The sequence below is a fragment of the Monopterus albus genome, unplaced genomic scaffold, assembly GCF_001952655.1.
Source record: "Monopterus albus unplaced genomic scaffold, M_albus_1.0 scaffold361.1, whole genome shotgun sequence".
NCBI lineage: Eukaryota > Metazoa > Chordata > Actinopteri > Synbranchiformes > Synbranchidae > Monopterus > Monopterus albus.
Window position 1 is genome coordinate 209,147 of NW_018128241.1, and position 14,510 is coordinate 223,656.

The following is a 14,510-nucleotide window of genomic DNA, read 5'->3' on the forward strand; positions in this document are numbered from 1 at the left end:
CCATCTAACACCCCAAATCAGCGTCTTTAGACTGTAACACACTGTAGAGCCTCTGAACTTCTACAGGATTCTTCAATGTGCTTAACACCCACCACTTCTGTGGCAGCCCATAAAGGAAACTGACGGTTTTCATCTTTTCTGAATTTTTATTAAATAGTACACGTGGTTGAGAATAAATTCACAAATGATTTGCACCAAATTAACTGGTTCACAGTTGTATAAAATTAGTATCAAACTTTGGCTGATGGAAGATTTTTTTTCCAGTTTGCCAAACACTGCTTTGTATAGTTAAAGAACACAATTCATCAAATTAGGTGAATTACCTGCTTGGTTAACTCCCTAATGGCTCTCTGACTCTAGTGTCAAACACTATTATGGGATCTATTTATGAATGGCATTTCTAAAAGCACCACCAAAGACATTTTCTCCATCAGACTTTGCTGATAATTAAACATGTTTTGGTTTGAACATTGCACTTATGCTACACCACATTTAGCTTCTGATAAGACAAACAGCTTGTAGTGTTTGAGGGGCTTCCATGGTCGACATGTTCGTCAGCTCTTCAAGTAGAGCAGAGGAACACCACCAGTGATGGATCCTGGGTGGGTGACGGTACAAACTGACACCACTCGACAATGGAGGAACAGACTGTCCGTCTGCATGATTAATGAAAACAGTCCCACCAAAGCCCAGAGCCTTCCAGCAGTAGGTTGAATCTTGCTTCCTATGCAGGGGGCTGGAGGAGGGGTGCAGCAGTGGGCTGCTGTTGCTGTAGGGCTTGGAAGGGGGGAGTGCATGTTAATGGCCGCCGAGATTTCGGTTTTCTCCACTCGTCCAGTCAAGTCCGATGAATGTCAGACTTATGGTCATGAACATGAAACCCAGTGCTGTGAAACACGCAGCCTGGAAACCCAAAGAAGACATGTCAGTGTACAGTCGCTGGGCCCACCCTGCTTCTGGCTGTCACTCTGTGTTCACACCATTTAACTCTGTTCTCTGCTGCTTTACTTTTAAGTGTCACCCCTCTCAGCCAGGGGGAGATATAAACCTACCTGGATCTTTGGTCTGGAGGTCATGGGCTCCTGGTCAGTGGGGATGATGCGGATATAGAATAGTCCGGGAAGGATGAAGATCAGACTGGGAGCAGTGGTTGCCCCTGGACACAGAGGCAGCCATAAATCATTTAATTTTCTCAGAGAAGGATGTTGGCCGCCCTGAATAAGCCTTTAAACACTTTGTTTTTTGGTGAAACCCAGAACCTTCTTCCTGTGAGGTGACAGCGCTAACCACTACGCTGCTGTGCCACCCTATTGACAATAATAAATAAAATTTTGACACGTCCAGTCATTGATTTGTTTAGTTCACTTCATCAGGGTTTGTGTGGGACCGCAACCATTTGGTGAAATTAAATCAATCTGTGTCTTCTACATAATGTAAAATTTTAAGTAGTTTGTAGTCTGAGCTAGTGGGTGCATGTAGATGTTGAACAGAAGTGGCCCCACATGGGCACCTTGGAGAACTCCCCATTATTTTTGTTTGCTCAGGTACAGACTTATTGAATGACACAAAGTAGTTGATTTAAACCAGTTTAAAACCAGTTTGTCTAGCTATATATCATGGTTAGCCATAGTGAACAGTCCACTGAGAATAACCATCCACCATTTGTTTCGTACTCTGCACATAATGCACATATACAATTGTTCTCATTTAATATGGAAGTTCAAAATGGCTGATGCTGAATAAGAAAAATAGAGATGCATCTATATCTATATCTATATAGATATAGATGCATCTCTTTAAGATGTCATTGTTTTTTTCAACCAAACATGACTTTTATTTAAGGTAGAGCTACCTTATGTTTCTACAGAAATACCCGTTTTCATTCAGGCTTTGCTTGTAATTCTAACGTCTCACCTGTAATGCCAAAGATGTCTCGAATGTTGGGAACGAGGATGACCAGCAGGTTGACAACACACAACAGAGTTATGGCGATGGCGATGTGACGGAGCCAGTGGAAAGGCTTCCCTGGAAACAGCAGCTGCAGGATGGCACGGCGGATCTGACAGAAATGCAGAAATGTTGCTCCTCAGAATACGTCAGTGAAAAACAAATAACACTACAGAAGAACTGCTTTGGAAATAACTGCGAAAACCAGAAATGTTTTTATTACTAATACACAACTTTGCTCAGTATCACCTGGTCCTGGACAACTCCTTCTTGTACCTTTTAGTATGTGACCATGACGCTTATTTTTTCAGCAGTATCTCATTAGTTTGTACTGATGATTCATCAGAATTAAAACATGTTGCTACACAATTAACTGAAGTTTGAAATTGTACAGATAGTTCAGCCAATAGAATTTCATGTGCCTTTGGGCCATTTCTAAACTTTAGAAATGAACACTGGTTTTATTTGAATATTTATTGAAGCCTGTCTGCTTTAATTCTGTATTAACTTCAGTGCAAAGACACGCAGATATTTCTGGTCAGTGCCAGAGAGCATATTAGATGGACGTGTGTAAAACGCCATATTATATATTCTCACAGGAAACAAGACCACAGGTACGGTCAGAGTGACAGCCATCAGGACGGCCAGCCGGACACACAGGATCAGAATGTCCAGGGGGTCCACCTTGCTGTAGGTGTGGAGGAGCTCTGCTTCAGTGTTCCCTGCACACACACACACATACCCAACCTGTGACTTCTCACTGTCATTAAACTAAGCTGCAATATGTTGCAGATAACCTAGAGATGCTGCTCTCACCGTAGAAGGTCAAATAGCCAAATATGGCCGTGAGGAAGTACATGATGAACATCCCCAGGATGGACACGTTGCCAATGTTCTGCATTCTTCTCTTGGTTGGACTTTAGGGGAACAAGATGGCAGATGTGTTAGTAAAAAAGGACACAAAGACAGAAATGCATCGCTGCTGCTATAGTTACTTTTCATGAAAGATTATATTTAAACATACACCCTCTTATGTGGTTATAGTGCCCACATCTAAAACCAACTATAGACGGTGACAAATTAAAAGAGAAGGTCTTCTCCAGGATGACAGTGCCCCCCCCCCCCCGTGATGTGAACCAGATGCTGTGGCCTTCCCAGTCACCAGGTCTCAGCCCAGTCGAACAGCTATGGGAGATGTTGGAGCGACGTGTTAGACAGCGTCTCCACCACCATCATCAAAACACCACATGAGGGAACATTTGGTGGAGGAACGGCGTTCATCCCTCCAGAAGCTGTTCTGGTGGGGCGTGGTGGCCCAGCACCTCACTGGGACCCTGTGTGTCGGGTCGTCCTTTCAGTTGTCACTCATCTTATATGAAATGACTTTTTTGACCATTTGGTTTGTAAACAAACCTCAAGGTTACACGTCTTACTTGCTGAGTTCAGTGTAGATAGGAAGCACTTCAGGGTGACACACAAAAGCAAATGCCACGATGGGGATGGCATACGCCGTCTGCAAATCAAGTGATAGGAAGGTCACTTCACATGCACTCTGAGCACATCCAGCGTAGTGTAGTATGTTGCACAATTACTTCCTGACTGTACACATGTTCAGAGGTGCACTCTGAGCACATCCAGCCATGTGTAGTATGTTGCACAAATACTTCCTGACTGTACACATGTTCAGAGCACCCCACATGTCATCATGGTATTTTTGTGTGTGTGTGCTTGAAATTCAGGGACCTCTAGGTTGATGGTGAAGAATTTGGTGGTGCACGTGTCCTCTGGGTCGACTGTGTTCACAGAGTAGTTGCCAAACGCTTGCAGAGGGCAGGCAATGTTGAATCTCTTGTAGATGACCTGGTGTGACGGAGGAAGTGAGTTTGAGAAGCCAGCAAAAGCAAATAACCTTTAACCTTCCCCAGACACAATGTTTGCTTTAACTTTTCTCTGCCACTGAGGGTGACTCATCTCTCAGTCCAGCTGATGCAGAAGCATTTAACCTGAAGATAGTAGTGACACAGAAACTACACTACTGTCAGTGGGACTCAGAATAATTTGAGTGATCTCACAATTAAGCACCTTTATATTAATTTCAATCAGAAATCCCAGTTAATGCAGTATTTGTGTTTTTTGGCCATTTGTGGCAGAGGAACAATCAGTAAACACAACAGTAAGGGGACATGTTATCTCCTTATGACGCTGTTTTAGTAAATGTTTCACTGAACTGTTGCCTTTTTACATATCTGACATGCACAGATCAGTGTTACTGTTCATCTTGTCATATTTGTGTCCGCCTGATGAAAGCACATCCACTATTCACTTTCCTTTTAGTTTTTACAGCCCCTACCAGCTACTGAGAAAACTATCAGACATCTCCCATCCAGTCTGATGGAACTGGAGAGGATCTGCAGGAAGAGTGGGACACACTGCCCAAACCCAGGTGTGCAAAGCCTGTGGAGACCAAACCAAGAAGACTGGAAGCTCCAGCTGCTACCAGAGCGGCTTCAAAGTCCTGAATACTTCTGTAAACGACACATTTCAGTTTTTGATTTTTAATACTTATATTTTTACTTAGGCATTATGGGTTATAGAGTTTAGATTGATAGATCCATTTAAAATCTATAACAAAGTGTGTAAAGTGAGGGGTTCTGAATACTTTCTGAAGCTGCTGGATATGGACTGTAAACACAGTATATTTCAACTCTGTCTCCTAAAGGTTTTCTTTAAATACAAGTAACTGAAATGTAATTGTTGGATTACATTTCTTTATTAACACAGTGAGAGGATATGTTGTTACTTTATTATTGGCAAATTGAAAATTGGTTTATATTGAAGGTAGGACCTCTCAGTAAAATGTCTGTTTGCTGCCAAAATGTCCAGCCTACCAGTATAATAACCACTTATGAATGGCTGTGTTCAGGCTTGGTAAAGTCTGGAGACAAAGGCTGTCATCTGGTTTAGTAACAGAACATCTTAATAAAAGTGGCTTCAGACACAACACGTTTCTGTACATTTGACCAAAACCACAGTCTTTTCCTGACCTTAACCAAAGTGCCTTTGTTACCTAACCCTAATCACAAACAGGACTGTGGGGGTGAACTCCAGTTTAAAACCATGGGTTTTGTTCACCCACTGCTCCAACCATCATCCAACAACTCTGCTGCCATTAATACAGGTAGTGCTCCGTTCATTCATTCATTCAAAAACAAACAAACAAACAAACAAACAAACAAACACCCTTGCCTCTGAACATAACCCAGCCACCACAGTGTAATTAGGAAACACTTATTAGTGTATGATCAGTGGTGTCATGGTTACGATTGTAATCACCAAACATACACACTCAATGCATATGTCTGCGTGTTAGTAGGTGCTACATCTTAGTGGTAATTCATTTCTCCAGCACCGCCTGTGCCGTGACAGTATCAGTAGTGCACGTGTGAGGACCCACAGACTCACCGCAGAGAGGAAGAAGACCATGCAGGAGAGAGAGAAGCCGCTGGTGTAACCAAGATACCCTGGAGGATGCAAGAGAACGAGCTTCAGACAAACCTCAGAGCGAAAACTGCTACAGGCACTCGTTAGTTTGTTGGAACAAATTTTATGTTGTTTGTGTTTCCCTTGGCTTCTTCGAATCATTTTGGAAAGCAGTCCTTTGTCACTTACATAACTGTGTGAAGCTAGCAAATCCAGTTTACACCATGCCAAAAGGAAACACTGGGTCAGAGTTAAGACTTGATAATGAGCGGCCTTGTTGTGCACAAACTGTCAAAAGCTGCTGCTGAACATGTTGAAGCTGAGCGGATGTGACATTACCCAGGTGCTTCATCAGGGCCAGAGGGAGGATGATGCAGATCGTGACGACCACGATGAGGTAGTTCCCATTGAAGAACCAGTCACTAGATGTAGAACACAACACATCATGTGCACATACAGTAAAGCACACTCACAAATACAGTGTAAAACCATCCAAAGTGCATTTAGAGCACAGGTGAGGCCCTCTCTGCTTCACCAACACCCCCCACCACCAACTCAGCCCCCTGTGCAGTTTTAACTTGGGGGTGTGTGAATCCCTTCCACATAACAATCCACCAGCTGACTAAATGTCTGACTAGGGCACCAGAGGTGGGTTTATGCACTGCTGGAAAGTGCTTCACACTGCGGTGGCCACTTGTTTTAAAAAGGTTACTGAAACTTAAAAAGTAGGACGATAGAAGATACTGAGAGGTCGACTAACACACTTTCATCTTTTACCCTGCACTTATTTTTGTCACGGATAGATCCAGAGGAAAGTGACATTTAGTTGAAGTCAGAGTTGTTAGCTTTACTCACTCAGAGCTGGTTGTCTGACCCAGGAAGGCTTGGATGACCAGTGGTAACTCAGACTTCACTATGAACAGGTAGCTGGACATGGCTGCAGACATCCAGAGGTTTTATTAGCACACCTGGTTGTGTATCATCACCTCCACCTACTCATATGACATGAACAGTTCAGATTCCACACCAGTGTCTTACCTCCGATGTTATGTAACGTAATGACAACAGCTGCCAGAATCTTCCCTGTGTGACCAAACGCTCTCAGGCCCAGCTGCTCGTAGGCACGAATACCTGATGAAACCAATAATCAAGGACCATTCAAACACCTGATCTGATCAGTATTAGTAACTGAACTGGTTTCATATACAGCAGAAGGACTCATGAAAAGATCGGAGACGATGTATTCTGACTTATATGAAGCCTTACCCACAACCCCAGCACTGCGCAGCAGCAGATGGATGGAGTAACAGGACAGACACGCAATGCAGAAAAAAAGGAATCTATAAAACATAACATGGTCACCACTGTCACTTTTCAGTTTCAGTACCACACCGCCTCTGGGGCAACATTTTAGAAAAGCTGCTTCTTCTCTTAATTCTCAAAGCTGCAGGCAGCCATGACGGTGTGGATGTCACTGCACAGATCGGGTTTAGGAAGCCAAGGAGAGAATGCTTTTCAGTCTCGCCAAACGCTGCACCCCGCTTTAAAGGCTACGTAGTTTTATCCCCCTGTTATATTGTAAAGTTAAAAAAATCTGAAAACTTTAGTTAAAAGTATTTTATTGATATGAAACTTGTCTTAATAGGTGTAATCAACATTAGAATGAAAATACTCCTGAAAAGACCTCCTTGCATATGTGCCTGGATTTCTGTCCTTGTGTTCCAAACCACACACAGCATGGTATGTAACATGTTTCATATTCGGCTTTTTAAGCCAAAGTGACATCAAGTACTTTGTTTTACTGTATGTGTTTACTTGTAGACTCAGGCGGGACAGTAGGTACAGTGTATCAGAAACGGGAACGTACTTTCATTATTTATGAACAATTAAAAACACGTTTCAACAGCAAGAAATAAAGCACCAGATGTCAGCTGGGCACACGGAGAGCTTTGCTTTGTAGATGCAGTGTATGCACATGTTTCTCATGACCATATCTATGTGTGTGTCCAGTGTCTGTCCCCCACCAGCTCTGCAGGCTGGACTGCATGCTGTGCCAGTTATCCATAATGTGCTGCTGATAAATGTCACAGCTTGCACTGTAAATATTGTTTATCTTTGCTGTCCAGCTTTAACAGTTAGAGCTGCACATTCTGCTTTGTAATGAAGGGCAACATAAGCGGTGGACAGGTTCTGGCTGGCACTGTGTAATATTTGACTGGTCTCCCCTCAAGTGTCTGCCTGTCTTCTGCCAGTCACTTCCAGTGCCGTGTGTGCATCACGTTCTGTTGCACTCGGTGCCAAAGTGTGTATATTTCTGTTACTCACAGGAAAAGCACGATGCCGGTGTTTGACATGGCATAAGCCAGACCCAGGATGCCGCTCCCCATGATGGCGTTGCTCAGGTTGAAGACGGACATCCCAAAGGAGGTTTTACCTTCAAACTGTAAGACACAAGCCTGGAGTATTAACGTCACACACACAGCATCAGCTGTTGCATGTTAGGCTGCAGAGTGGGCCATGTTTGAAGTTCACTGTGGGAAATACTATTACTCTGTTTTTGTGTATTGTGGTTTTAATGCTTTGTTGCCTTTATGTAGCTTTTTAATTTTAAGACTAAGTGTTCTTTCTGGGTTTTGACTCCTTACCTGACTCCAACGGAGAGCTGCACAAGAATTCCTATATGCCTAGACTGTCTGTTTATGCATACATGGCAAATAAAATCTCGAATCTCTTCATCACAAAGTCTCAAAATGACCTCCCTCTCCCCTCCTGTACAGTTTCTTAGTATGTGATAATAAGTCACAGAATTCAGAAGTGAATGTCTGTTTTTTATAGACTATGTCAGACGCCGCACACACAGAGCAGCAGACTCACTCATACTCACGTCTGTGAACTGAGGTCTCTTCGATCCATCACTCTTGTGTGGCAGGAAGTTTTCTTCCTCTGGTGCGATGCTGAAATGTGCATCACAAATAAAGCACAAACACTCATTCAACTTTAAAATATAAATGTACTTGATTTGCTCTGAAAGCAGTCAGCAGGTACGCACCCTCCGTCCACAGGCACAGTAACGTCATGGTGGTGGCTACCGTTGGATAGCTTCTGCAGTTCCATACTTAGGACGGGTTCAGACCGAGTTATTTCTTCAGATAGATGGAAACTTGAAAAAGAATGAAGGAAGGTGAAATCTGGAAAAAGAAGAAACAAAACACAAACTGCTTAAAACCGCCTCATGGGGAAAACTTGCATGTTTATCAGAATGTAAACAGTTTCAGTTGCACTAGCGGTAACTTGTCATCTTGGATTATTGTTAAAACACTGATACACACCCTGGGTGGTGACTGTGTGTGTATTTTTAGGAACACTAGCTAGCAACATGCCCTGGGGATGACTGTTGAGTCACTCCAACACATTGCTTTGGTGCAGGATAATAATATCAGTAATAGTTTATTTATTTAGCCCTCGTCAAAAGCAGATGTTCCATTTTGACACCCAGTGAGTTTCTTACTCTACAAACTGTCCTTCAGTTACAGAATTCTATTACATGTTACATTTCAAGTCAAAGTTTTTTTATACAGCCCAAAACTGTAAACTCCTAATGTGCCTCCAAGGACCTAAAGTGCCTTCTATCCTTAGACCCAACCACCAGACAACGCTCACAGAGCGCACGCCTCTGCCAAGGCAGCTCACTCTCCCCTTAATGCCACTGGACCTAAAAGCTATGTTCCCGTGATAGTTTGACTCTTATAATATGATTCTCTGGCCATAAAAACCTTCCTCTGGCATTTGGACTCACAATGATATGATTATTAGTTTTTAAAAAATGGATAAGGATGATGATCTGGATCGCCACCACAATATAATGGATTGTACCTCTCCACAAAATCTTATTCATTCCTAACTATTTGAGTTAAACTATGTTGTGAACAAACCTACAAATGGCAGTAAAAAAACACAAGCTCCACAGCAGAAATGATGAGAAAGAAGACTCTGGAAGAGAAAAAGGGGAAAATCCCTCCGGAGCCAATCCCAGGTGACACTGGGCGAGAGTCCTTCACAGTCCTCCCATATCCCAGAAGTTTTAGATTAATTAGGTGTGAATTTTAATTGTCTGACATGCCCCAGCTCTGTGATGGACTGGTGACCTGTCCTGACCTGAAAACGGTCTGGAACAGGGTAACGGATGGAGGCAGCCTGGAATCCAGCAACAGCAGCTGAATTCAGTGAAAAAGCTCTGTTAGACCTGATGCACTAGCAGCTAAAGAGACAAGCTGGTGGAGACCAAATCTGAGCTAAAACAAAGTGAATACTGGACTTAGGTTCATCAGGTGGATGCAAACAGGACCCCACCATGCTAATGTTGCTCTGCTAACCGGTTCACCATAACAGCTTTATGATGTTAGCACAGACTGTTCACTGTCCTCATGTGCAACAAATCTATTACTGCACCTTCACATATTTTGACCTTGTGGTATTAAAGAGTTTTATAGGCAGAATGGTAAAGTGTTTGCAGTGATTGACAAACAGATTCCTCTGTCCTCAACTAACCTGATGTCGGATATGAAATGTTTCGACACTGGTGCTCCTGGTAAAGTGCCAGTGCCACAGTTACACCAAAGAAAGTGAGAAAGTGAACTACATAAGTCAAATTCAGCAGCTTCATTCTGCCCCATGTCATCAGTATCAGAGTTCACTGTCAGGGTTCTGTCCTACTGCTTCCTGTTTCAGGCCCTTATTTTGTTGCCGCTTCCTGTTCTAGGTTCATCTCTGTTATGGATTCTTTATAGTAATCACTGCTCATTGCCTACACCTGTTTTCACCCCATTATAAGCAGCCTTCTCCCACCAGTAACCTGCCAGATTGTTCTTGACTCAGTGCAGACTTTCCCGCGTTATCCTCGTGTTCTTGACCCCAGATTGTTTCCTGACTACTGATTTCTGCCTCGCCCTCCTGAATGTTTATTCTGTGTACCAACTACTGGACCGACTTCTTTGACCTCCCGTTTTGGATCCCTTGGCTGTGTTCGTTTGCCGGTATTGACCCTGGACTGTTGTATGACTTGGATTATGGTTTCTGGATTGTCACTGTGTATTTTCTGAGTGAGTGCAGTAAAGTGATATTTACTCTATCTCGCCTGGCTTTATAATTGAGTCCACCATTAACACTGTGGGTAGCTGTACTGGCCAACTCTGACAGTTCACAAGTTATTGTGAAGGAATGCAAAATAACTTATTTTAGAAATTGTCACCATAATCATTAAGGGGCTCTGCTGCATTCACAGCGTAAGGTGTCTGAGGCTGCTTAACAGTAGCGTTAGCCACGGTGAACAGCAGGGCTACAGCTGTGTACTGACACTGACTCCCACACTGGCCTCTTGTAGTGGAGCCACTGCTGACATGGTGATTGTGTTTTAGTGACTATCAAAGCTCCAGCAGCCTCCATCTTTACAGCGGAGAGCAGTAGTTCACAGATGGTTGGCTCCATCGCCTCTGTGCATGCGACACTGCACACTGGTTCGTTGGTCTGTTCTGTGTCCCCTGAACCTCCCTGTTGTGGACCATGTAGCCACAGGGTCAAATCCCCTAAAGTTGCTGCTGCATTTTATCAAAATGCTACGAGAAGTTTCCAGCAGAATCTGAGGGTGTAGTTATCCTTTAATACATCCATGGCTTCACTGTATGCATAATCAGCAGTCATTTGAATAATTAAAGTTGTGTGTTGTTAAACCAGTTCTCTGTGGCCTGTGATAGCTTTCACTCTGTCATCTGATCCACTGCTAATATAGAAATATGGTTTATAGCTGCTGTAGGCTATATTGTGGTGGCATGTCGATTTGGGCCTTGTGTTTATCGACAGCATTTAATCAGATCTTAATTCTCTATTCAATCTACTTGTATTTTATGAATAATGAAATTTTTATAGCTTCCATGTGTTTTGCAGATGTTATAAAAGGATAAATATATAAATCATTCAAAGACCAAATACTTCACCAAACAGACAAATGAACTATTCAGCTAAATGAGCAGCTGACTACAATCAGTATATCAGAATTACGTTATTGTGAAACGCATGTGGCTCAATAGATAAAAGGCTGGAGTGAAGCCCGGTCAACTCCCCTCCCTGTAGAGCTCAAAAGTGACAGTGATAACAGCTGAGAAGGACCTCCCCGCTCAAACATGACTAAGCTGGTTCCTCAGACATGGACATTTTGTAGTCGTCCCATGGACTCGATTTGTAAACGTCGACCCCACGCAGACACTTCACACTGTCATGGTTTCATGCACTTTATTACTAAACCTAGTCGTGTTTCCCAGGGAGGAACCAAAGACATTTGAACTATAAGTAAACACACTTGTCATGGCGCTGTCATGCAGCTGCTGCTTGAATACATCACCTAAGTGTGCCACGTAATGGGAGACCTTCCATTCCAGCTGAGGGTCTGTGTGTTCCATTTCAGACCAGGTTCTCTTTGTCCGTTCAAAGGTCACTCATCACACAACAGTGGTCTTATCAGAGGAACAATGCATGTTAAAGGGACACTATTTAGCCTGATTGGAGCTTTAAACTTCTGACTGTGATCCCTTCACAACTAACTGAACAATTGGTTCACATATGATGATTAAACACGTACAATTTGTGCTCACAAAGATTAAAGACCAATTCAGAATAATGACAGTCGAGTATGTAAAAGTCAGACGTTGTCCTGGGTTCGCCTGCTTACCTGACACCCACTTATTGTGATGCAGGTACGCACACCCATCCTGTGCACCAATCAGGCTTAAGAGATTCTTGCCAATACTTTTTGTGCACGTTCTGTGCTGCTGAGTCTGTGTTTTTCGCTCAGAATATGTTCAAGCAGAGAAATCAAGCCAGGCAGTGTGTGAACATTATTTTTTAACTTGACAGTTTACATTATGATTATAACAGCCCTCTCTTCAGTTTGGTGAGGGTGCATATTCCAGCTAATACCAAGAGACTTTAAAAATATTTTCAGTTTAAGATGTAGGAGAATTCATTTAACCTATAAAGGAACAATTCATTGTTCAGTTTATCTGAAAATATTTTGAGATGTATGATTTTTACTGGACAGGAAGTGTATGAAAAATTATGATCTGCAAAGTAACGGAGGGTGTCAGAGACACAAAGACGTACAAACACAGAAACAATCGAGTAAAGTCCAAGTACCCTGAGTTTGTACTTAAGTATTGTACTTGAGGAACCTAGTTTCCACCAGTATGTCTTTCCCTCTACTTCCTGGCTCCCAAACACTAAACTTTTCCTCTAAGGAAATTCCTCCACATTCCACACGTTCTTCCACATTCCTGAATTTCACATTCACAAGACAAAGCTCTGTGGATATTATCAACAGAGCTTTGAAATGTCTTCATAAGCCCACAAAAAGAAAATGTGAGCCTTTAATGAACATAATGAAAGGACTCTATACTGTCCCAGTATGCAGTACCGTATACCGTCCCAGTATACAGCACCGTATACTGTACAGTCAGTGAGGTGAGAGGGGACATACAGAGTACAGTGTGTGCCTGAATCAGGCCCTGCCCTGTTTCTTAACATGGAATGAGTAGATTAATATCTTGTGTAAGTACTTTCACCTTTTTTTAAAGGCTTTTGTCTTTGTTTTTAAACTGTGCAGCATCTGTCTAACATCTGTCTACAAGAGGACAAACATCGGCTGAGGCTTTTTATCTCAACACCAACTAAACTGTGTTGTTAGTTTGTTCTTTTTCTTTCTTGAGTTGTAGTTTTACAACTATGTGCAGTAGTTGTCATACACATCGTTAAATAAATGAGTAAATGGCAGCAAAGCATTTCTCTGTTTAGCTTTTTTCAGTTTTCTTATGCCACAAAATATTTATACATCAATACACAAAATTAGTCATTGTTAAAAAGCGGAGGCCAGGAAAACATGAAAAAGAGTAAAAATAATAGACACCTGACTCTGTGTAAAACTTAAAAACACACCTACCAACCCCACTGAAGCGCAGCAGGAAAATAATATTAAAAGAATTTAAAAATCAAAGGGTAAAACAAGGCTAAAGGGAAAAGCATATTCATATATGATCATAGGAAGGTCTTAGTTAACACACGTGAATTCATTAACACTAATAACAAAACCTTTGTTGTTAACAGATATTAAAACTGCTTGATAATATTTAACAACTGGAAAACTGTTGGATCACATCTGGAACAGCTGCATAACCTGGATCTTGCGTTAAGTTCTGTGGCTCTGACAATCCTTTCTCAGCCAGGGTCTTTGAGCACTGGCTGCTGCCCTGGTCCTTCACTCCTTCTGAGCAGATCTCCTGCAGCAGACCAACCACGTGGCAGCACAGCAGCTCCAGCCCAACCAGAAGAATGCAGGGACTTACCTCCAGAAACAGGCCCAGCTGTGAAGCAGAAGTCTTGGGATCAGAGGTGCAGCCTGGGCAGGGAGGGTGCTAACTGTGGCCTGGCTTTGGAGAAGTGTCTCAGAAGAAGAAGCTGGAGAGAGGGGAGCAGAAGTGTGAACACTGCTGATGAGGGAGGGCCACTGAAAATGACAGTTTCAAGTTTCTTGTGATGTCACATGGACACTCCTCTTCCTTTGAAAAAAAAGAGAAAGAAAGCTGAGTTTCTGTCAGGGCTCTGATTGAGTGCTGTGTGGGGAGTTCACTGGCCTGCTTGTACACACTGGGCCTATTGAATTGTTTCCACGTTGCAACTCTCTTCCCACTCTCAGCCTCTGGAAATATGGTGAGGTGCTCAGCACAGGGTTGCATAAGCCTGGCTGCAAAAGAAACAAACTGGGAAATGCTTTGCTCTATTAGATCAATGTGGAAATGTTCCAAAGAAAGGTAAATGTATAAACCAGCGTTAAGTGACCTGCAGCTGAGTGGAGCTGTGGAAACAGCAGTTGTGCCAGGATGCACACATTCCCACGGTTATTTTGGTGCATTGTTTCCACACAGGAATTCAGTTGCAGCCGAGTGTGTGTGCAAAGGTTTGGCCGCTCCGCCAATGTTCCTTAAGATCTTAAATCTGTCACTGCATGAGTTATAATGTACTGAATGATGTTTTTCCCACAT

The 14,510-nt window shown here is 42.8% G+C and overlaps 1 protein-coding gene across 1 annotated transcript; it reads right to left on the reverse strand.

Moving 5' to 3' along the window:
- Positions 1-139: 139 nt before the first annotated feature.
- On the reverse strand, positions 140-13,955 carry LOC109951035 (sodium-coupled neutral amino acid transporter 3-like). Its single transcript, XM_020585275.1, has 16 exons — positions 13,815-13,955; positions 8,477-8,615; positions 8,312-8,381; positions 7,753-7,868; positions 6,694-6,767; positions 6,466-6,558; positions 6,283-6,364; positions 5,767-5,849; positions 5,410-5,468; positions 3,691-3,807; positions 3,381-3,460; positions 2,764-2,864; positions 2,545-2,669; positions 1,915-2,059; positions 1,053-1,156; positions 140-903 (listed from the first exon to the last, which is right to left on the reverse strand). Exons 2-16 carry the CDS (start codon positions 8,539-8,541, stop codon positions 799-801), a joined length of 1,419 nt encoding a protein of 472 aa, XP_020440931.1. The 5' UTR covers positions 8,542-8,615; positions 13,815-13,955; the 3' UTR covers positions 140-798.
- Between the last annotated feature and the right edge of the window lie 555 nt (positions 13,956-14,510).

Bases quoted from the DNA above. Each gene is read 5' to 3' on its own strand.
- LOC109951035 (XM_020585275.1), bottom strand. From the start codon at position 8,541: ATGGAACTGCAGAAGCTATCCAACGGTAGCCACCACCATGACGTTACT. The intron at 6,768-7,752 runs GTGAGTAACAGA...TATGTTTTATAG, and splicing joins ACCGGCATCGTGCTTTTCCT to ATTCCTTTTTTTCTGCATTG. The intron at 5,850-6,282 runs GTGAGTAAAGCT...TTCTACATCTAG, and splicing joins GGTCAGACAACCAGCTCTGA to TGACTGGTTCTTCAATGGGA.